The 23,995-nt window shown below is 44.2% G+C and overlaps 1 protein-coding gene across 6 annotated transcripts in view; it reads left to right on the plus strand.

Moving 5' to 3' along the window:
* GLIS3 (GLIS family zinc finger 3) overlaps positions 1-22,397 on the plus strand; it is a 598,942-nt gene extending 576,545 nt beyond the window's left edge. For all 6 annotated transcript variants that reach the window (XM_072761706.1, XM_072761710.1, XM_026001604.2 and 3 more), the window contains 2 exons: positions 17,369-17,551; positions 18,407-22,397. In XM_072761706.1, coding sequence (XP_072617807.1) covers positions 17,369-17,551; positions 18,407-18,543 — 320 coding nt within the window. In that variant the 3' untranslated portion in view covers positions 18,544-22,397. The remainder of the gene's footprint in view (positions 1-17,368; positions 17,552-18,406) is intronic.
* The last annotated feature ends 1,598 nt before the right edge of the window (positions 22,398-23,995 follow it).

Raw genomic sequence — 23,995 nt, forward strand, 5'->3', positions numbered from 1 at the left:
GTATCTATCCACACACACACACAGACTAAACCCATATAACCATAAGGATATTAACATGATTGGATCAACTAACCATCGGGAAAAAGTTTCCTGGGGACAGGAACTATATCCTCCTACAAAGTTTTGCACAAAGTAAGTGCTTCAATAAAAGTTTGTGGAAGAAATGTGAATGAATAAAAGGATGATGGGCGGGGGTGGGAGGGGGTTTGCTTATGCCTTAGGAGGCTGATCCATAGAGCCAGCCCTTGGTAAAACCATGATTAGGAGTCAAGTTTCCAGGGCTCCTCTTTTCTCTGGGCACTTGCTCCTTTTCCTCTGTCCCTCTCATTATGTATCCAGTGTTTACCCAACTGCCTGGGACCTCTCCCCAGAGGAAAGAGGATGATCTAATGATTCTCTTACACATTAAGGTTAAAAAGTTAATACAGTAAGTATTCCTTCCCATGGGTCTTTGCACACCTGGGAATGAGTGTTTAATAGTGAACCATGAAGCAGTGGCAGCCTTCTGCAGCAATGGCAGCCCCGAGGAAAAGGTGTCTGAGGCATTCCCACAGATAAAAGTCTCTTGTTTCTGTAAGTTTCCAAAACATTGTTTTCAGTTTTCAAAGCATTCACATCCACTAGCTTACATAATTGGTCATATTATCTCAGAAGAGCTTACCAGAAGAGGAAATTGTGACTTGCCCAGATAATACAGGGAGATAAATAATGAATTATAGAAAGAAAAAAAAAAGTAGGGGCACCTGAGTGGCTCAGTCACTAAACACGTCCATCTCTTGATTTCAGCTCAGGTCATGGTCTTAGGGTCGTGATATCAATCCCCATGACAGCTCGGTGCTGGATGTGGAGCCTGCTTAAGATTCTCTCTCTCTCTCTCTACTTCTCTCCCTCTCTCCCTCTCTCTCTACCCCTCACCCCCAACAAAAAGAGAAGAACAAAGTAGATAAAAAGACTTTAGAGTCAGGCAGATCTGAATTGGAATCCTGTGGCCAATCATGCAATGCCCTGAATCTCAGTTTCCTGGCTTGTAATATGGGATGTAGTGAAACCACTCTTTCAGAGTTGATATAAAAATGAGAAAAAATGCATAGCTCATGGTAGATGCTGAGTTAATTAGAGCTGTTTGTTGTTGTTGTTACTTTTCTTCTGTGTTCCAGATGCCAGTTGCTCTGGATATATCCGCTTGTGTTGTTTTAAATCTTCACAATAACATAAATAAAAATACTAACATACTGTTGCCTCCCAGGCGAGGCTGCAAGATACAGCACCTTGCCCCAGGTCATACATCTAGGGCATGTCAGAGCTAATTTGAGGAAGATTCTGACCCCAATCCCACACTCATTGTCCTTCGTGATGGCAGATGTAGGTATAGTATACGGAAGTTTTGAGTTGCTTGGGAATTCTCTCTGTGGGATGTTTAAGTGTGGAACCATTAACGATGAGGTCCCCTCCAGGGCTAAAATTCTGCAGGCAATACAGGGACTGTGGTTGGTGAGAAAGTGGTTTCCCACTGGCCACTTGGTGTTGTGTCTTCTGTGCCAGGCAGTGCAGTGAATACTTATGGTGCCCTTTCTCATTAATCTCATAACAACACAATAAAGAGGGTATTGTTTGCTCCCATTTCACAGATGAAAGATCTGAATCACTGAAATGTTAAGTGACTTGCCCTAGGTTTCCTACTCATGAAATGGTGGGGCTGGAAAGTATACCCAGGACCATCTAACGACAGAGTCTGTGCTCTCAAGCAGTGACATGTCACTATAGAGAAGGGAGCATTCACTCTCTCATTGTCCGGATGGGATTGCCACACGGGTGTGTGTGAGATTGTGTGTGTGTGTGTGTGTGTGTGTGTGTGTGTGAGATAGTCTCACACATGCCATGTTTGCCTCTCAAGTACATGCATGCTGGGGTAACTGTTAGAAGCATGATTACTAAATCAACAAACCAGGGTTATTGGACTGTTTGCACAGTCCTTAAAATACAATTTGAAAATTATTAGTGAATTTTTTTTAATTTACCTATTTTTTAAATTAAAAGTGCTTAGTGTACTTAAGCTTATGAAGAGTTGAAATTATTTTCAGCACTAGTGAAACATAATGACCATGAAGTCTATTAATGACTTTTTAGGTGTTTATAGAAATGAAATGTATGTGTTGTATGTGTACTTACATACACTCACACGTATATACGTGTGTACACACATGCTCTGTTATAAAGATGGACTCACATTCTGTGTTTTATTTTATGACTTACCTTTTTTTAAACTTAAAAATATATATGAATCTGCTTTCTAGGTAAAGGTATATAGATCAACTTCTTTAGAAAAAATTGTGTAGGGGATCCCTGGGTGGCGCAGCGGTTTGGCGCCTGCCTTTGGCCCGGGGCGCGATCCTGGAGACCCGGGATCGAGTCCCACGTCAGGCTCCCGGTGCATGGAGCCTGCTTCTCCCTCTGCCTGTGTCTCTGCCTCTCTCTCTCTCTCTCTCTCTCTCTCTGTGACTATCATAAATAAATAAAAATTTTAAAAAAAATTGTGTAGTAGTTGCAGGAACCTATCATTTTTTTTAATCATTCCCCTACTATTTTTTTTTGCTTTTATTAACAATGCTATATTAAATCTCTTATGCACATACGAGTGTTTACATGAACACTCACACACATATGTATCTCTTTGCATACTTTCTTCAGGAATTATTTCTGGAAGAAAAATTGCCAGATTGATGGATATGCACATTTTAAAGTTAGGTACGTACTGCCATAGGTCCCTGGACAAAGACTATGCCAGTGTAGACTCCGCAAAAATGCACTAGACACATTTCCCCACCTCAGACGTCATCAGTCATTTTAATTCTTGCCAGCATGTGCAGCAAAATTATTTTGCCTTTGCCTTTGGTTAGTATTGTGATTCAGCATCTTTTCATATTCTTATTGAGCTCCAAAGGTAGTTTCATTATAACAGGAATGCAGTGGCTGTCACTGCTACTTGGGTGGTTATATTACTTATGAAGCAGTTTGCTCCTTCTCTCACCCTACCAGGCAGGCTGTGTTGCTTGCAGCGTGATACTTTGTTTTCCTCATTGGAACCCAAAAATGTATCGAAGAAAAGGAAAATAGCCAGAAAATTTCCGTTTCATTGACTATTGTGACTTCTCTGTCAGTTAACTTAAAAACATTTATAGAAAAAGTGATGAACATTCTTACAGATTTAGCGCTTTTTCATTCTTTGGGGGAATTAATGACATTTTTTTCCAGAAGCAAATGTTCTGTCTTATATCTGAAACTCATGAAGTTTAGCCTCTAATGAATGGAGCTCTTAAAATCAAGTTAAATATTTTCTTATAATTCTATTTTACAGGCTGCTTAGTTGGACTCTTCAGGGCTGAACATATTAATGGCAATCTGTGTCTTGTGATTCTTGTATTTTTAGTTGGAATTTTCCTTGTAAACATGATAAGCAGTTGATGGCTTAGAAGAAAAAATGTGAATAGCTGTGGGTGGAGTTTTCTTAAAATAAAGGAGGGAAAAACCCCACATCAGGAACATTTGGGTGACCGGTAATGAGAGCACTGTGTTAACAAAGCAAAACAACACTGAAACACCAGAACTACCTTGATCTGTGCTCATTCAGATCATCTGAGCTCAGACCAGGTTGCAGAACAATCCCAGTTTCCCTAGAATTTCTAGCTGATTTACTTACAGTGTGAATGTCCTCTCTGATTACAGAAAATTTCCCTCTCCAACCAGATTGTTCTGACCAAACTCTCCATTTCATTCTCTTGCAAGGTCTTTAAGAACTAGACCTTATAAGATGCGGCCATGAAGCAAAAACATTCAAGCATTTTTCTAGATCATTCAAGTATAACAACAAGCGCTCCCTCTCCCCCATATTCCTCCACCAAATCTAGCCTCGTATCACATTGCTGAACACAACTTATTCTTCAAGTTCATAAATTTTCTCATCATAATGGCAAAATGATTCCAGAGATCTGAATTAGCAAAGTCTTTACCCGAGGTCTTTTGCATCTTTGGATCTGGGCTGGTACAGCATTTTTGTCAATACCAGTGAGGTCAATGAGAGTATCTACATTTATATTGCAATGTATGAAGCAAAAACATTCAAGCATTTTTCTAGATCATTCAAGTATAACAACAAGCGCTCCCTCTCCCCCATATTCCTCCACCAAATCTAGCCTCGTATCACATTGCTGAACACAACTTATTCTTCAAGTTCATAAATTTTCTCATCATAATGGCAAAATGATTCCAGAGATCTGAATTAGCAAAGTCTTTACCCGAGGTCTTTTGCAACTTTGGATCTGGGCTGGTACAGCATTTTTGTCAATACCAGTGAGGTCAATGAGAGTATCTACATTTATATTGCAATGTATGTTTTATAAATTACTCTTAGGTACAAAAATTTTATCAGTACCGGGTAACTATAATGGAACTGATCAGTAAGCTATTTGTTAGATAGAAACCTGAATTCTCATTATAACTTTATGAAGACAGTAGGAAATCTATTTCTGCCCCTATTTAGAGATGAAATTCAAGAGTAGCTGATCAAGTTCCTTGACCTTGGAATGGTTTCCTCAAAGAGCACAGGGCATTCTGTGGGTGGATCAAGTTACCTAATTCTTCTGCCCACTCTTTTTTCTCTTCAGGCTCAGTAGCCTCTCTGGCACCCAGCAGAGAAGGGTGGCTTGGAGCAACACAACTCTCCAGGTCACCTGGACTAGGCCGATCATATCTTCTTCGTCTTTGTTCCTCCATTAAAAAAAGTAAAATCCCATGTTAGAATAAGAAGTCACACAGACAGCCTATAATATAGAAGTTTATAGATCAGAATCTTTTTTTCTAAATTTTATTTATTTATTTTAGATCAGATTCTTTGAGCTTAGTTGTGATCCCTCTCACTATTTGTATTTTCACCGAAGGCTCTAGCTGTTGAGTGTCATTCACTCATTCATTTATTCATTCTCAAATACTCAGCTTCTCTATGTGCCAGGTTCTGTTTGAGGTGCTAAAGCTAAAACTTCCAGTAGAGGAAGCAGGCTTATACCTACGGGGTGAATTTGGCAAGTAAGACCTTTGAAGTCAACAGTAAGAGAATAGTCTTCTTGGTCCATGTGTAGGCGGGGAATCATACCATCTATTTATCCCTTGTAGCACTTGGCAAATTTTTAGATGCTTAATATATACTTACAATTCAGGACTTTAGTGAGCAGTAGAATGAGATTAAGCAGGAAGGGAAGGACCCTATAGACTATATACACCCATCAGAGAACAGACCCCCAGGTGGCTAAGAGTGGGCCCTGTCTCACACTTGTGCCCATGGTGTGAGTAGTCTCCTGCTGAACCCCTGCCTCAGAGCAAAGCAACCCCTGTTGCTGCATACTATTAGGCCTCCTGCAAATTTACTGTCTAGAATGTTAAGTTGAGATGAAATCTGGGCTTGAAGCAAAACAGTAGAGAAATATATATAAGTGGGTTAGAGATAGCAGAGTGGACATTACACTTACAAAACATTAAGAATGTCACTGGATTCCAGGATCTATGTCACCCCCTTCTATCAACTGCCAGGAAATTTGTTACTCTTAGATCTGAGTGCTAGAAAATTGTATAATCACAGACTTGGATTCAAACAAGCAAGCAGTCACCTAGTTAGTAGACTGGATATATTTCAGGAATCTGGTTACAGCTAGACAAAAGAAGTCCATGTCACAAGATGAGCTAGACAACAGAAGTCCATGTCACAAGATGGTCCTTACTACTATGAGGCCCATTAGTAAGACCAAGTCACTCAAGTGAGATCCCATGATTTCACCTTGACCAAGACCTTCAGTGTGCAGGAAGGGCATTGGGGTAGGGAGGGAGGCCATCTTAATCCATATCTGCTGAGAGTGTAAGCCAGTCAGTGAGAGCAGTCATCATTTCTGTACTGCTGAGAGTCCTCAGAGTTCAGCAAAAAGGACAGGGGACCAGCTGATGAGAAGAGATGCCCATCAGAAGCACTCTCTTCCTCTATTTCAAATGAAATCAGAGCTGTTCTGTGTTTTCCTATCTGTATTTCATTTGGAAAACTTGCTGAAGATTAAAAATCATCTAAAAGATGTTTTTAGAACCTCTCACTCTTTAGTGTAAGAAATACCTTGTTAAACATGACGATTTCCAGACCATTGACCCAGACATTCTGATTCACTCAGTCTGCCCAAAGCTGAGCTGGAACTGATGCTGTGGCACCTTCTTTAAGAGCCACTGACCTAGACCCCAAGTGTGGGGCTCAGTGCCCCCTTTGCCATGCTTCTCCAATCAGGGGTAATGCAAAGGAAGCAATTGGCCAATGGTGGAGAATGTTAATACTTTCCCACTTCCTTCTTCCTTTACTTCCTGGGGAAGTCCTCTAAGTGTCTCACAGCCTAAAAACCAGAATGGCTCTCATAGAGCCCAGTGGGGGCAGGGGGACTACAGCTCTTCTTTGTCTGAAATCCTCTTCTCTGCCAGACTTTTCTTACAGCAGAGCTTGCTTGGAAGGCCAGGGGTACACAGAATTAAGTCTTCATTCCTTGCCATTTTTTCCTTGTTCTGCTTCAGGCTCAAGTACCCCTGAGTCAGTGGCTTGTAAGCTCTAGGGGGCAGAGCTCTCCTCAACCAGGGTAGATACACCTTTGTATTCAGGGAAGGTAGGAGCACCAGGCTCATAATAAGCCAGTAGGAGCTAGAATTTGCACTGGGTTTTACTGTTTGCCAAACATTTCCACACTTACTATTTCATGTGATCCTTATTCAGGAGGAGCGCATATGCTAGCAACAGGGTGGAACCCGCCCATAGAGAAACTCCCAACTCATTCTTACCAACCTCAACCAGTGGCTGCTTATGTATGATGTCACTTTACGTGACTATCAGACACAGCCAGATCCCAAACCCCCATTCGGGGCCTCACATGTATCCAGGATGTTGGAGTCACGGGCAGGTGTTGGGGTCTGGTTGGCAACTCATGTTCAACTGGGCACTGAATCCCATCCATGTGTTCCCTCTGCTTCTTTCCCTTCCCACCGTGAGGATTATGCTGCCACGTGAGTATTATTATCCCCCTTTTATAAATAGGACTCACAGGCTCAGAGAGGCTGTGGTTTCCTCAGGGCCTCACAGCCAGTACATGGCAAAGCCAGGCTGTCAGAGCCATTTCAGACTCTTCGGGTCTTCCGGTTTTGAGAGTCTTTATTTTATATCATTTCCAAGTGTTTCATTATCACCATCAGGATTCACTAAACCATCTTACTATAACTGCAGATACCCACACATGACAGTTACTGAGACACATTGCGATTAGTTTACCTTGGCAGCTTATCACTTTGAGAATTTGGAAGCCATAGGCCACCATGTGTTAGAGGTTTGGGTGGGTTGAGTATATTTAAATGAAAATGGATTACATGTCCGAACCAGGAGTGTTCGGCACCTGCCCTCCTTCTCACTCTGCCCTGTTGCATTTCCCGTTTGTCCCTGTCAGTAGCCCTGGAAAAACGATTCTGAGGGCAAGAATGGGGCTCATGGTAACAAACACTGCTAGCAGCTTCTATAGACTGTCGAGGTGCTATGAGGGGTGCAAGCGGAAGGAAGCACTCAGAGTGTCCCGAGCGTGTATTATGGCAGCCCCCTAACTGGCAGCAGAAGCCACAGATGAAAATGGTGTCCCTTCTTGGGTCCAGGTTGGCTTTTCTAACTAGAAGGCCTCATGCTGCAGCCCATCTGACCGAGGGCAAGGAGACCAGGCAGTTGTTCCGGTGGTCAATTTCTGGACCACTGTCACAGGGCTCCTTCAACAGGAATGTGTCCAAATGGAATTGTAAGAGTTATTATTTCCATTATTTTCCTCTTTCTTAGTACAGTAGATGCTTAAATGTCAGTCGTAAATAGCTCAAGTGCTGTGCAAGCTGGTTCAGTTCTCAGCCCAAAGAAAAATCTGTCTTCCTCACACAGTCTGTGAGCCATTCCTGCAGCTTCCCCATTTATAGACTCTGTATTAAAATGAAGAGTCCATTTCTTCACCACTTCCAGGGCGTAGACTTAGTAGAGTTCTGGCTAGATGAAGACCTGAATGATGTTGATGGCCATGGCTGGGAGCCAAAAAATGACAACCAGATTGTAGAGATTCCACTTTTAAGAGCAGTACCATTTTAAACTCAAGGGTGGTGGGTAATGAGAGAAAAAATTGCTAAAGAATTGCTTATACATTTTAAAGAATCTAGAAATACTTCTGAGCTTATTTCATGGCAATAATAATCACTTCTATTTACTAAGGGCCTACTACATGCCAGGGAATGCAATATGTACTTATATAAACATTCTCCTATATAATGCTTTCCACAACCCTATAAAATAGGTATTATTTTAAAAGAGAATGACTCTGAAGGAGGAAAATAGTTACCCAAATTGGATAAATTTAACACAGTTGGTTAATGGGGAGCATCCAGGATTCAAACCCAGATCCAAGTTATGCATGCAATGGATAGAAATAAAATAGTGACTAAATCCAAAAATTGGCCAAAAGAAATTTCTGAGATATCTGTTTCTACTTTTGAGGGTTTTCAGAATTTTTTAGTGGTTAGGTGATTTTATTGATTTTTATTAATTCAATGTCTTGCTCCCTAATGAAAGTGTTTATACATTATGAAATATTGGTCCAGTGTGAGTGAATTGTCTCTGATCTTGGCAGTAAGGGACCTCAATAAAAATGGCAAGATTCTCTTAAAATTTTGTCCATGAGCTCAAGCCCTAGTAGTCTGAATGAACTATGTCACCAAACAGACGACGTTTGAGTCCTAGTTCTGAAACTCCATAGCTCTGAGGATTTGAGTAAGTTATTTTTACTTCCCTACTTCTTTGTCTATGAATTGGGGACAATGCTGCATAGCTCAAATGTTGTCATAAGGATGAAAATTTTCTATATGAAACACGTAGGACAGTGCCTGCCTTAGAGCAAATAAATATTCGTTCCTTTCCTTCCTTCTGACAATTCCCTGAGCAGTTGGCAAAACACTAACCAAAGTGTTCTACAAAAATACCAGAGCAGAGCAAGAGGACAGCAAGTGAGAAAGTGCTGAACTGAATAGGAACATGTATAGTGACTGTTTTAGTTCCGCTACCCATTTGTGTTAAGATAAAGGCTAGATCTGTGAATGATTCCAAATATCTGGATATTTGGAAATATTAAAACGGTTGCATGAATTTCCCACTTTTCTCTTATTTGCATGGTATCATATAAGTAAAGTGCTGGTTATAAAGGCAGGGAATGCAGCAGCTCCTGTGCTTCTATCACATCTCTGCGATGGGAATATTTGTTTGAATCACCCGCTTACAAGACAGGACTATCAGATGGCCATCTGAGAAGGAATGCACAAGTTTTCTCATACTAAGGCACCATGTGAGTAGTAAGCGTGGGACTCCCTGGGCCCTTCTCTGAGTAAGTCTGGGGTGTATAAAATCAGGCCAGGAGCCAACAGGAATAGAGTCCTGTATCTACTCTGTATGTCCCTGTCCCTGGGCTCCCTGATTTGAACCCTCCCATTCCTCACCAGGGTCCGTCCCTGCCCCTACCCATGCAGCAGTTAGAGGACTGAGGCCAAAAACAAAACAAAACAAAAAAACCCTACCTTTCCTCAAGTAACCTGAAAAATTATAGTCTCTGCAGAAAAATAATTAGGGTCACAAAGCTCATAAATACATATCCTTCCTTCCACTTGGCTAGCAAACAACTGTACCACCAAAAAGCTGAGGCACTGCCAGCTCTCCCCGTGTCTCTGATACCTTCTTGTCCTCCTCCGGAGCATGAACCCATCAAGCCACTGGCAGAAATGGACTCTGTCAGGGCTGGTCCTCCACAGAGCTGCGGGACGGACGGCCCCCTGATTGTACCTGCCACCACCAGCTTAGGGCCCCACAGAGGGAACCGCTGTCAGCACCCAGCCTTCTTTCTCCTCTGTTGCCTTTCCCTCTTCCTACTTGCACATTCTGGAGAAAAGAGTACTTTATATCTCCCTTCAAGAAAATGTTCTCTATGTTGTCATATATAGTGTGGAACCAAACATATTACTTGGTTTCTCCTGTGTGTGTTTATCTTTCTCACTAAAACATAAACTCCAAGGAGTCACATGGTCTGCCTTATTCCCCGTTGTGACGCCAGTACTCCGGTGCTTAGTAAAGAGTCTTTGAGTGAATAAAGATGTAAAACCGGAAATGCTTGTGCTTGGAGAAGAAAAAGAAAAAGTAGCATTTAGAGAGCGCCAACTGCGTGCCAGGCACATGCTCAGCACTCCACCAGGGCCTTTTCTCTCAATCCTCTGAGACCTGCACACTTGTCAAGTAGATGCTGTGAACCCCCTCACTTTATGAAAATAGACCAACAGGCACAGACACACGCAGCAACCAGTGTTCCTTCTTAAAGGTCCAGCGAGCAGCCGGCTCCACTGCAGTGGCAGTGGCCAACCATGGCAGTGCTTGGCCTGATCCCTGAAATGACATCCCCAGGTCACGCAGAAGCTGAAGGCTTTTTCCCATCCCTAGCTATCGGGGCAGGGGGGGAGGGGGTTGGGAAGTGATTGCTGTTGGGTGTTCTTTCCAGGAAGACTCACAAAGGTTTCTGCTGAGCCTGCCCAGGGCCACTTGGCTGAGGAAGCAGTCCCAGGGGACCACACTGTGGCCCAGGAGGGGCTCCCCCTGCGTGCTGCCTCTTTACATTGTCCCCGTGCTCGTGCTCAGGGAGGGGTCAGTCTTTGATTCCGCACACTGTCCGTCCAGCACTTTTCCTGGTGCCCGGCATTTGGTGGTGGTTCCCAGCCTCACGTTAAAGGAAAAGGAGAGTTAAACAATTTGCAAAAGCCATCTGCTACATGAACAACCTACTAAGTATATAGCTCCCAACAGGGTGCCTTGATGAGAGGTGCGGGCTGATGCTGTTCATCCCCATCCATGAGGGCCCACAGTTGGGTCGAGCCTCTGTGTTGAACCTTACTCCACCACCACGTGGTAGGGGCCCCTGGGGGCGGGCCTGTGCTTGTTGCCACTCCCAGCGGGCACCAAGAGCCAGTATCAAAACTGTGCAACACGTTTCCTTTTCTTTCTCCTACTTCCAGAAGAGAATGTGGCTCACTCCTCCAGGAGAGCTGGAATGCTCTGGAAGTTTAGCTTCAAACAGTCACTCATCAGCCCCCTGGAGGGTTACAAGTTGGGTGACCATCGTTCACTTACCGATGTATGTGTATTCTGGTTTTTTTTCCACAAAGATTGCAATGGTAGATTTTTAAGGAAAAGATAAATGTAGTAAAGAGCCTAATATATTTCCTATCTTGGAGGCCATGGGTCTAAGAATCATTGTCTGGCTTTTGTTTAAACCTTGGGTAGTGGGTTCTGTGTTTTTCCTTCAGGAATTTAACCAGAAACATTTCTAAAACAAGGTGTGCTCTCAACACTGGGAAGGCACAGATTTTCTGAGAGCTACACTGTCCAGGATAAGAGCATGAGCAACACGTGCCTATTTAAATTTTAATTAATTAAAACTAAATAAAGTTAAAGGGCCAGTTCCTCTGTTGGACTAGCTCTACCTCAAGTGTCTGGCAACCATATAGAGTGACTGTACTGGACAGCGAGATATTGGTAGAAATAGATCATTTCCATCATGGAAGAGAGTTCTGTTGGATGGTGCTGCCCTAGATGACACCCTTCTGTTAACATAGTTAGTTGTGTAATTCCTCTCTTGTCTCCCCACTCCCCTTCCACTTTGGGAGGAAAACCTACACCCAGCTTCATGGGTCTGCTTTGTCATCATTAGCAGCAGGAGTGACCTGGACTCCTGATCGAACGTAGACCCCATGTGACAAAGTGAAGGGGAAGGTGTTTTTAGGAATGATGTTTAGGGAATGTGTGAAGCACATAGAGAATATTACAGGGGAAAATAGAAGATAAAGCAATGTATATAACAAACATTACAGTTTTGTGTAATACATCTGGCCATATCTAAATGTAGAAATAAAACTTTCTCCTTTCTTTGTTTATACTCTTCTACATGTTCTGGTTGGTATAATTAATTCCAAATATATATACATATATTTTATAATTAGGAAAACAGGTGTATTTTTAGAAGGGAAAAAACTTCTCAAAACTGACAAGAAGAGGAATGATTCTTCTTGAACTTCAGGAGCTACAGTGTGGGTAGATCAAGCTTATCTGGAGATTCCGCCCCTGCCATTTTTGGAGGCAAAGTAACATGTTAAATAGAGTAGGGGTGATTTTATAATTGAAGGTGACAGCCAACATTTATTGCCAACATGAATGTCCGTGTGTGTTCTTACGCTGTTATAACTGTGTGTGCTCTCGCTCCAACAGCATTAGCAACCCTCAAGGACAAGGCATGATCTTCTGTTTCCTTGGTTTCTCCCACAGCACCTGATGACCATCATTGACTATCTGACTGACACATTAGCCGACCTTGCCCTCAAGCTTATGTTTTATGCCCATGAAATGTGTTAACATCTTGCCTCACTTTGCTTTTGGTCTGAGGGGTACTGTGCTCCATCCACATTCACTGCATGAAATCCCACAGCTGGAATACAAGAGCTGCTCATCAGAAGATGAGTTAGGCTTCCTCAGGGCTTGTGTGTGTGTGGTGAGACCCTAATGGATTTCTTAAACCCTTCGTTAGTTTTATGGAACTAGCACTGGGAAGAGGGCATGGTAAGGCTCTTTGATTTGCCTGACCACAGCCATCCACGCCAGTGTACTTGGCATCTCTGGTGACTGGCTTCTTGGAGTGAGGGATTTCATAAAGAGGATTTTCTTTCCCCGAGTTGGCTGTGAGAGCCATCAGACATGCTTGCGGGACCATTCTGGTTTCAGCTGTTCGTCGTGTCAGCCAAGACACCCACAGGCATGAATTAGAGTCCACTGTTCCTTCTCACTGTAACCCAGGCGGCCGGGGGTGGGGGGCGGGGGATCTGGGGGCTGTAACCCAGTATGCTGGATTTAAAAGTTCATGTCGCTGGGTGTGTTTCACTGCATCACAGGCCCTTTTATTTTTTTTTTTTTAATTTTTATTTATTTATGATAGTCACACAGAGAGAGAGAGGGAGAGAGAGAGGCAGAGACACAGGCAGAGGGAGAAGCAGGCTCCATGCACCGGGAGCCTGACGTGGGATTCGATCCAGGGTCTCCAGGATCGTGCCCTGGGCCAAAGGCAGGCGCCAAACCGCTGCGCCACCCAGGGATCCCAGCCCTTTTTTTTTTTTTTTTTTAATTAATTTTTATTGGTGTTCAATTTACCAACATACAGAAAAACACCCAGTGCTCATCCCGTCAAGTGTCCACCTCAGTGCCCGTCACCCATTCCATGCACATGAGAAAATGCTCTGCATCACTTGCCATCAGGGAAATACAAATCAAAACCACAATGAGATACCACCTCACACCAGTGAGAATGGGGAAAATTAACAAGGCAGGAAACAACAAATGTTGGAGAGGATGCGGAGAAAAGGGAACCCTCTTACACTGTTGGTGGGAATGTGAACTGGTGCAGCCACTCTGGAAAACTGTGTGGAGGTTCCTCAAAGAGTTAAAAATAGACCTGCCCTACGACCCAGCAATTGCACTGTTGGGGATTTACCCCAAAGATTCAGATGCAACGAAACATCGGGACACCTGCACCCCGATGTTTCTATCAGCAATGATCCCAGCCCTTTTAAACTCACATGTCGCAACACTCAGTTGTAGGGGGAAGCCGTGTAACAATTCTGCTCTCTTAGAAGCATAAGAGAAGATATGGAAGAGAGAGAAAATCGGTTTTCATAAAGGCCAGAGGTCTCTATCCGTGAACCTGACCTACCTGCGTGTTTAATGTCCCTATTTGGGGAGTTGCAAGAGTTTAGCAAGAAATGTCTTCTGCTCTTGGAAGGGAAACCGTTTCCTGAGGAATGCTATTAGAGAATTTACAGTGACCGATTTGAGCAGAGCCAGCAGAGTGATATAAATAGCAAATATGGTCTGTTCTCCTCCGTGAGGAGACATTACATCCTAAAAAACCCACCGATGGTGGTTCAGGATCATGTTTCCCTCCTGATGTATGTGCCTGGTCACCAGGTATCCAAAGTCAAGATCAGTCCAAGGAACCTCCCAAACCACAAGCTGCTCATCTCTCAAACTTCCTTCAAACCCCTCAAACTTGTTGCTGTTTTGAGCCTGCACTCGGCTGAGTGAAGAAATCGAGATATGTGTCGATTAGTGGAGGATCTAAGGACCAATATGGGCAAGATGTATACAGCTCAGGTCCCCACGGGGACATGAATGTTCCAGAGGACTTTGCCTGGGGAGCAGATGTGCTCCATCCATATGCCTGCTGCTGTATCCATTCTTATATTTGATTATTCTTGAAAGACTTACTTGTTACCCTTTTGAAAATTTTATTTCTCTTAATAACTAGGGTTTTGTTTTAATTTTTTGAGGATTGGGTGGTTATAAAATCATTTCACTTTTAATTTTACTTATTTAACAAACACCTATATAAAATAAAATATACAAGTATTAATTATATAATTGTATTATCAAATTATATTCTATAATATGTAAATATTAACTCATTTAATCTTTATAATAACTCAGTGAGGTGTAGGTACTACTTTTAACCTCATTTTAAGTTTAGAAAACAGACACTGGGAGGCTAAGTAATTCACTAAGATTACACAGTGGGTGAGTGGTTAAGCTAGGTCTTGAATCCAGGAAGTCTGGCTCCAGCATACATGCTCTTCCCCACTATTAAAATTCAGAAAAATATAAAGCCAAAAATGCCAGCCCAAAAGGCAAAGGTTGCCTTGCCAGGGCACCTGGGTGGCTCAGTCGGTTAAGCATCCAACTCTTGATCTCAGCCCAGCTTATGATCTCAGGGTCCTGAGATTGAGCCCCGCACAGACTCTGTGCTCACTGCGGAGCCTATCCCTCTTGTCCCTCCCCACCACTCATGTGCTCTCTCTTCCTCTCTTTCTCTCTCTCTTAAAAAAAAAAAAAGAAGAAGAAGAAGAAGAAATGATGCCTTGCCATCTATGCTATGCATGGACTGGCACATGAGTGTGCCCAGTCTCCATATTCAGTTTTGTATCTTGCTTTTGTTTCCTTCTGAACCTTATATAATGGTCTTTCCATGTTGTTAAAACTCCTTGTAAATATTGTTTTAATGCCTACTTAATATTTTCATCATGTAAATGTACCCCTCTTTGCTTAATCATTCCCTTATAGTTGCCTGTTGGGCTGTTGGGGTTTCTGTTCTAATAGCTAGCCCTGTAATCACTACCTCTATGCAGAATTGCTTCTGTTCTTTGGAATAGACTTAGAATACCTCCTTAGAAGTAAAATCCCAAGTCCTGGTGTATGAATATGGACACTTTTAGGGTTCTAGATACAGATAGTCCAATGGTTTTCCAAGAAGTTTGCACTCTCACAGAGTCTACAACACTGGACAGAAACAACTTTGTCATTCTCACACCAGCACAGAGAATGGTTTCTAGAAATCTTTGCTAATGTGATGGGTAGAATATGGTATTTTATTATAGTCATGATTCTATTTCTTTGTTGGCTAGAGGACTGAGTTTGTCCATATTGGTTGATCAGTTATCTGAGTCTCCAGGTGGTTTAGTTGGGTCCTTTGCCCATCTGTCTGCCAAGATCATACACAGAAGCCTTTAGAGATCAAACAAAGAAGGATTAATGGTTTCCCATTCTTTGTTCTCCTGCCTTGACATGGTATCCCCCCTGGGTATTTTCCTAGTCTGCACTCCTATACAGGAGTGCTTTTAATCCCTCCCCACAAACCTTATGGGCATTTTCCCCAAAATTCTATATAAAGTATACTACTATCTACTTTTAAATGATATTATTTCATTTTCTGTGAGTGTTCCTGATGCATAAATCTGCATTGGTCCTTCTTTCTTGGATCACAAGCTCCTAGAGGGCCAGACTGTATTTTTAGGAGCAGTTCTGCACATGTTCTTGGTGATGTTGCCAGCAATCACAGAACAGGCCTCCTGGCCAAGGGTGGTGTGAGCATTTACAAGGGTCATGAGCATAGTCGGCTGGATGTGCCGGTGTGCCCTGGTTGTACTTGAAGAGAGTCAAAAAGAACCTGAATAACACTTCCCTTACCTGTTGATCATTAAGAAACAGAGCAGTTCTAGTGGAAGAAGGCATACAGGACTAGGGCCCGTGGATTAGCCCTGTGTTCTCCATCATCTAATAGGAACCCTGAGGCATGTTCTCTATTAATCCCTTGTGTTCTTTCCTACTAGAGTAGTGATAGCAATAATAACCGAGGTTTATAAAGCACCTTAAAATGTTACATATGGTCTTTCTTACCCCTTCATCTTCACAAGAACCAGTGAAACCGACAGTCACATTTTGCAGTTGAGCAAACAGACACAGTGAACAGCAACTCTCCCTTCAATAAAGTATCAAGTGAAGATTTCATTATTAGGTTTTTAAAAGCCTATTATACTGCAGGCAAACAATCCATTGACTTAGATGTACCATGAGGCCAGGAGGAAGAAGGAAAAGGTAAGGTATCTTGGGAGGTGTGGAGGATCATGGAGCAGGACCACAGACACTCCCTAGAAACCTCTGTTACACAAGAAAAAAGCATTGAAAGAGATCAATGAAATAAGATCAGCAGAATGTTGATGATTATCTTCAAATATTAAGCGATCTTTCCTCATATTCATTACAGGATATCTTCACTTCTAATTGTCCCATTTACGGCAAAAATCAGCAGTGATGATATAGCACATCCCATCCTGTGGGATACTTCATGTGCCTATTCAAAATGATGATGATATAAATGTGTATTTATACTTACCTGTTAGAAGGACAGATGGTTGGATAGATCTATGTTGCTTTTTTTTTTTTAAGTGGGCCTTGATAAGAGCATGCTTCAGGTTTTACCAAATGTAAAAAGCAGGATAGAATTTAAGATAAAGGAAGTGAAGATATACTCAGAACCCGGTGAGAGGGATGGGGTAGGCACGTTCGCCAAAGGTCAGGCCTGCAGTCTCCAGGACTCTTCAGAGCATCGAGGGAAGGTAAGAAGCCCTTCAGCTTCCTGTACTGGAGCGGGAGATAAAAATGTCATGAGCCAACAAGCTCTGACAGCCCCTGAAGGTACAAGAGCTTCTGCTCCAGTAGTGCATTTCAGATGCTCGCTCAGATTTTACAGGGGGGCTTCAGAGTTAAAGGCATTTTGTTGTTTGCAGCCAGGCTGAGCGCGGGTCTGGCTGTGTCGGGGTGATATTGCTATGTGGGAGTTGGGCTCTGCAAGAGCTCACTGCCTTGCTTGCATTTCAGGATTTTACGGGCAGCTGCAGACCTTCTGCCCCCCGCAGTACCCCGACTCCCAGAGAACCGTGCTGCCCAGCAGCTCCTGTGGCGCTGTACCTTCCTTCGAGGACTGCCTGGCCCCCACACCCATGGGTCAGGCTGGCTTTGATGTGTTCCACAGAGCCTTCTCTGCCCACTCGGGCATTGCAGGTATGTTGTTGTCTGTGACTTAGAAACTCCTGCACACTAGCAGGTGAGACCAGGTGGGTTTCCTGTGCCCGGCCTGGACTAGGCATGAGCCCGCACATAGCCACATCCAATCTTGTTGAATCTACCCCTGAAATGGCTCTCCTCCTCATGCTTCTCTCCAGCCCCACTCCCACCACCCTGGCTCAGGGGCCTTAGTATCTCTCCCAGACTATGGCAACAGCCACAGCCTTCCAGCAAGTTCCCTGAGTTGACTCTGTCTTTAAAATTCTGCCTTCCATACCGCCATGAACATTGTCTTCCAAAAATGAAGATTTAAATAAACCCCTTTCTTCCTTGGATACTCTATATTCTAGTCTCCAGTTGCCTAAAGAATGAAGTCTACTCCCAACGAGGCATCCAAAGCTCCCAGGAGGTAGGCCTGATCAGACTGACCAGACTCTCTCCCTTACACACGTCTCCCGACATGTGTTCCACCTGAACTTGGCCAGAGCACTTGGCCCCAAAGCCTTTCCCTCTCTGTCTTTGCGCTCTGCTTCCTCCTTCTAGAATGTTCTTTCCTTACCTCTCCATCTGTGAGAATCTCATCTTTATGACTCAACTTTAATATCATCTCCTTTTTGAGGCCATCCTTGGCCTTGCCCAGAGCACTTTGCTTTTACTTCTACTCAGCCTGTATTATGTGCCAAGACTTATTTTAGCCATCTGCCTGCAAGTTCACCTCCTCCCCCCATTAAGGTCCCTGAGGACAGAGGCTGCCTAAGGGCCTAGCCCATGACCCCACTCAGTGTTTGCTGAGTGCACACACCATGGATGTGGCCAGGCAGGAGCGTTAACATCATGTTCTTTCTCTTCCAGTGTATGATTTACCTTCAGGGTCCTCAAGCCTCTTCGGGGAGTCTCTTCGCGGTGGGCCTGAGGATGCCACGTTCTTGCAGATCAGCGCCATGGACCGCTGTCCTAGCCAGCTCTCCTCTGTCTATACCGAAGGCTAAAGGCTCCCAGGGCCTCCACTCCCACTGGCCTCCAGAACCTTTTCATTGCTTGCCATCTTTTTTTTCATATTCTCATAGACTGCGGAAAGGATGTCAGCCTCTTCACTGGAACCCACAAGGTCACCGATGTGTCTTTGGAAGGTGGGACTGGTCAGAGCTGGGCTCTGCAGGAATATTTGCAGTTGCTCCTCTTTCTCTCTGGGTTTCCTGGTGACTAGCAGGACTGACTGTCTTTTCAAAGGGAATTTAAGAGTCACTCTGCCAGATACCTGTTACTTCCAGCTGTCACTTCTTCCTCAAAGGACACCAGTGAAATGATGCACATATGAAAACACAGTTTGGGGATCACCCTTGCACAAAACTCCAAACAGGGAAGGACCACCCAGATTGCCAGAAGCACAGGGCAATGCCGCACCGCTGCTCATCCTCCCCGCTGGCTCATGTGAAACCAGGCAACCAGGGAAACCTACTCCCAAAGTACAAAGTGGGCTTGGAGAAGCCCGGGTTCCTGGCACCGACCCCGGCCTGGCACCCCAGTGAGCCGGCTGCCTCTCTCCTCTTACTATCCCCATGCTAACCAATTGCTTTTCAGTATTTCTCCAAAAGCAGGATCAGAAGTTTCTGTCAAGCACAGTCCCTTGAAAGGCACTACAACTTGTTTTATATCCCAGCAACATATCTTAGTTCTTTTATTTTAAAGACTTGTTATTTACATCTACTTTTAAAGGAAAAAAAATATTTAGAGGTCTGTGTTTTGGATGGAAATAATTATTTTAATCACCCCCGTTATATCCCTTCTGCCCCAGCTATAGCTGTGCTGGGCCCCACCTCACAGCGTCAGTGAGCCACCCCTACAAGGGTAGTTTCACATCTAGCAAAAGCCACCTGCGGGATATGGGGTGGGCCCAGCCCCTTGCCAGTGCTGTAGCAGGAACCCTGGAGGGTTGACTATTCCGTGACTCCACCTCAAAGACCTTGGACAACTGCAAAGATCGCTGGACTGGTTGACCCATGGCCTCCACGTGGGTGCTATGCCCAGGGTCATGCTGGTGTGAGAACAGGGACCCACGGAGCTGAGATCCTGGTTATCTCAGTAAAACAAACTAGAGGTGCCCCATGTCCAGTTATTTTGCACAGCTTCCACTTACCTCCTTTGGGATATCTACTCACCCATCCGTCTGTCCCTCCCCCATGCCCTCCTCTCCCTCCTTCTCATTATGCTCCCCTGCTTCTTGTCTGCGTTCACACACACCCACCTGCCCTTGCCCACCTGACGGGCACTCCGAGCAAGCTCTGCCCAGAGGCAGGTAGAGGGGAAGTCCAGGGAAGGTAGGCAGAAGTTAACTTTACCTGAAACTCTCATTTGAGGGCCTGGGATTCTTACAACGCTCTTGGTCGTTTGTTAGCAACCCTGAATAGGAAGCCACTTTCTGTGATGCGTTTACAAAGCTTATTAAAAAGATCTCAAACCCATGCATAGGCCCTAAAAAGTAGCCAAACCCCACAGATACGTGTAAACTCTGACTTTCCAGAACGGTCCCATGTCACAGTTTCCTTTCTCTTGTAAAGTGAAACAGTGCTACTTGTCCAGCAGAGATCATTATGGTCTCCAACAGGCTTTACCCAGCAGGGTGTCAGACTTGGGATCCGGGGCCAATTTGTACCCCGACAGACCGGTCCTAGCAGTCGGGCTGCACGGTTGCTCGCTAGCAGCTCAATGGGGACTTGATCCCAATGTGCCCTAGAGTGGGAAGACCAAAGAGCCACGTGTGGGACCTGCTTTTACAGTGCTCGAGGCCAGGCCAGTTTCTCTGACCCGTGAGCTCTGAGCTGAGGACAGCCACCGTGCAGACATCCAGGGCTGCCAGAGAGCTAAGTTACTCACTTTACAGAAGTCCACTTTGTTTTACGAAAGAAGGCTCCTCAGGCCTCCCTGCCGGATGAGCCCTCAGACTGCAAGTCAGATGCCACCCTCCTTGCTGGCTTTGTGGGTCATGTCCCCAGGCCTAAACCGGGACACATGCATGCTAACTCTGCCATCCCTCGTGTGTCCTTGGTCACACTTGGGAAAGGAAGGTAAGCTCTGCTATCTTTAGACAATGTGTCCATTCTTAAATACTGGAGCCTTTGTAGGGACCTCAGAACAGGCTTCATTTGTGTGAGGAGGAAGGAAAAGACGAAAAGCAAGGTTGTTATTGCAGTGATGTCAGCCCTGCCATGTGGCTTTATATAATGAAAGTGGGCAGCGGGGGAGGAGGAGGACAAAGCCAGAGGCTGGACCTCAGAAACTATGGATGTCATCTTCCTCTTTGGCTGGAGGAGATGCGCCTGTGCCAGTGTCGGGTCAAACCCAGGCCTTGAGGTGGCCCTGCCCCTCTCTTGCCTCACTGCTGCTCTGGGGGCGTTGGGGCGCAGCCGGAACAGAGGCCATCCCCTTAAGGGCACTGGTGGCAGTTGAGGGAGCAGCTAGTGCAGCCCGCAAGCTCCGGTGTCCCCTCTTAGCTGTGGAGCATCCTGGTGGCTCCAGGTTTGAGCCTAGGCCCTCAGGGCATGACACGTTCCAGTTCCTTGTAGACTGCACATGCTGTTCTCAGATTCCAGAACCTCGCCTGACCTTCAGGTTCGTCCCTGGCTTTCTTTCTCACCTTGCACGAGATTCACAGATGTGTTCCTCGTTACATTTGTGGCAGTGAAAGTAGAAACTTCCAAAAATTCATTCCTTTCCGTTTCCTGGCCATTTTCAAAGTCTCGATATGTAACCAACCACTTTCATAAATAGCAGAGATTGTCGTTCCCCTCTTTTGAAACAAAACAAAACAAAAAAGCTGGTGCTTGTGAAAATACACACAGCTCAAAGCCAATTATCCTATTACATTGAAAAAAAATCAATCTGCCTAGAAACATTTCATTGGCTGCATTGTCCTATTTCCCTAAAGGGACTGCCTCAAAATGTCAGTTATAAGTTAGCATCTGATCAGCTGTTAAATATTAAAGTATGTCCTAGTCCCATGAAGTGTCTCCCTCTACAACTCCCATCTCCCCAAGATTGCATAGGGGATTCTAAAGTGGACAGAGGTCATTCAGCGGACCCACTGATAGAACGGAGTGTTGGTGTTGGTGTGTTGTTTTTAAATTACCCGCTGTCAGGCACATTAGTAAGTTAGAGCAGAAGTAAATGTTCAGCTCCCCTGCCCAAGAGCCTTGACTGTCCATTCGCCTCGAAGTATTGGGAATAGCGACTGTAAATGTCCAATTTAATTATTTGGTATTTTATTTGACTGTTTGACCGTGACGTTTTCTAGCAGCATTTTGTAAAGGCACTTTTTGTTGGTGGTGTGATATTTCTGCAGTTACTTTTTATTTTCCTTTTCTTTTCTTTTTTTTTTTTTTTTTTTTTTTTTTGCAATGGATGAAGAAAAAAAAAAGCCAGTCATTGGAGAAATGGCGAATGTAAAAAAGAAGAGATTTATTTTGTACAGACAGCAGAGCATCCTGTGTAATGTTGCTGACATAAAGCACTTTGGGGGGAAGAGTGGAAATCTGGTTTCCATAAATCACATGGACTCTTGTACATAGTTATATACACTCACGTAGAGAAATGAACTGTATGTCATACTGGATATGGGGCCGATTTTACTTTAGGGGCACATCTGGTGCTTATTGTCATAAATCTTTTAAAGAATTAGGTACACTTTTTTTCTATTAATATGTATAGTTTTGTGATTTGTCACAGTTATGTTTCGTATAATCATAAGTTATTTTGTCTTGTTTCATGAAGTCCTTTTTTTTATGTCAAAAGTAAAATGAAGGGATTGTGCACTTGGTACAGAATAAAACTGGAACTGGAGAAAACACCGACCTGCCTGAAATCCTCCTTCAGCCAGCCAGGGCCTCCTGAAGCACAGTGGTAACAACTGGGGGTTGGAGGGGTTGTTTGTTTGTTTGTTTTACTATTTTGTTTTGTTTTACCATAAGCCTCCTTCCCATTGGGGATGGTAATTATAATTAAAAGCAGATGGGGGTGGGGGAGGGCGAGTCTAAGGCGGACTTTAAAATGCCGCATTGCTTTGGGCCAGAGCTGCAGCCTGGATTTAATTATAGATATGAGGACAAAATGGCAGTAAAAATGAATGTGTCCCTGAATCCTTTACATGTTGGGAGTGTCCATAAATAAAACATGAAGTTTTATTTCATCAGATTTAATTAAAGCTTTTATACATGTTTTATTGGTTATTCTATTAATCCGCTTCACAAACTGGATAAATGTGTGCTAGGGTTTGGGGCTTATTTGTGCCTTTTCAATGCAATGCTACATCATGCTTCAGAAATGCCTCGAAGTGCTCGGTCCTTCAGGTGAGGGGGTTACAGCATGCTGGCCATTGGGGATTGGACCTTCTCTGGCCTGCTTTCCTAAAACCCTGCAGAAAAAGACACAAGTGTCTGCTTCCTATGAGCCAATACCTCAACCTTTGAAGTCCTCTGATTGCCCAAAGGAGAAAGGGGTGGTTAGCCGTGCACCCTGCAGGCTTTGGCAGGCTGCCTGACCCATTGGCTGTGATGAGCTTCCCTCCTCAGCTACTATTACGGGAGCTGGAGCGGTTAGGTAGGGAGAGAGGGTGGTCAGGACATTCTCACACCTGGCTGACCTGGAGCCACGCACTTGAACCTAAAAGAGACCCCATTCCAATCAAGGATCGTTCTTGGAAAATTGACTATTTTCTTGCAACAATTTTCCAGACTTCAGATACAAAGCAGAAGAGATGATGTCTTGCGTGCACCTTGCCTAGCTCTTCAGGGAACCGGGGAGGGGCATGCAGCAGACCCCTGTGGTTCAGGTTTTGAAAATGAAAATGGTGCTTACTGACAAGACTTGGAGAGCTTCCCTGCTCCTTAAATAAGGATGCTGCTAGTGGGAGTGCGATCTGGCCCAGGGTCTTTGGGGAAGAGTTTGGCATTAACAGGTAGAATTGAAGATACACATTATTCACGATCCACCAATTCCACTTAGAGAGAGGCTCTTACATAGGTCAACAACAGCTCAGATGCAAGATGCTCACAGCAGTGCTATTCACAATGACCCTGAATTGGAAATGTCCCCACTGTCCATCAACAGCACGAAGATGAAGAGATGAATTTTGCTAAAGTAATAGAGTGAAAGGCCAGGCAGCAAAGGCAGTTGCAGACCTGCAGCCACACGCACAAACTCAGAGCTGAGCCTCACAAACTATGTTGAGAGAAAGAAGCGAGACACAGAAACAAACGAATGGGGTTTTTCTATTTATATACGGTTCGAGAGCAAGCATAATTCACTTACAGAGCTTAGGCAGTAGAAGGACAAAGAACAACAAGGAAGATATCACAGGGGTCCAGGTGCTGATTAACTCTGGTCAGGATGAAAGGACACACAGACGACTTCTGGGATTCTGACCAGCAGTGTTTCATTTCGTGAGCC

The sequence above is a fragment of the Vulpes vulpes genome, chromosome 1 (genome assembly GCF_048418805.1).
Source record: "Vulpes vulpes isolate BD-2025 chromosome 1, VulVul3, whole genome shotgun sequence".
Taxonomy (NCBI): Eukaryota; Metazoa; Chordata; class Mammalia; order Carnivora; family Canidae; genus Vulpes; species Vulpes vulpes.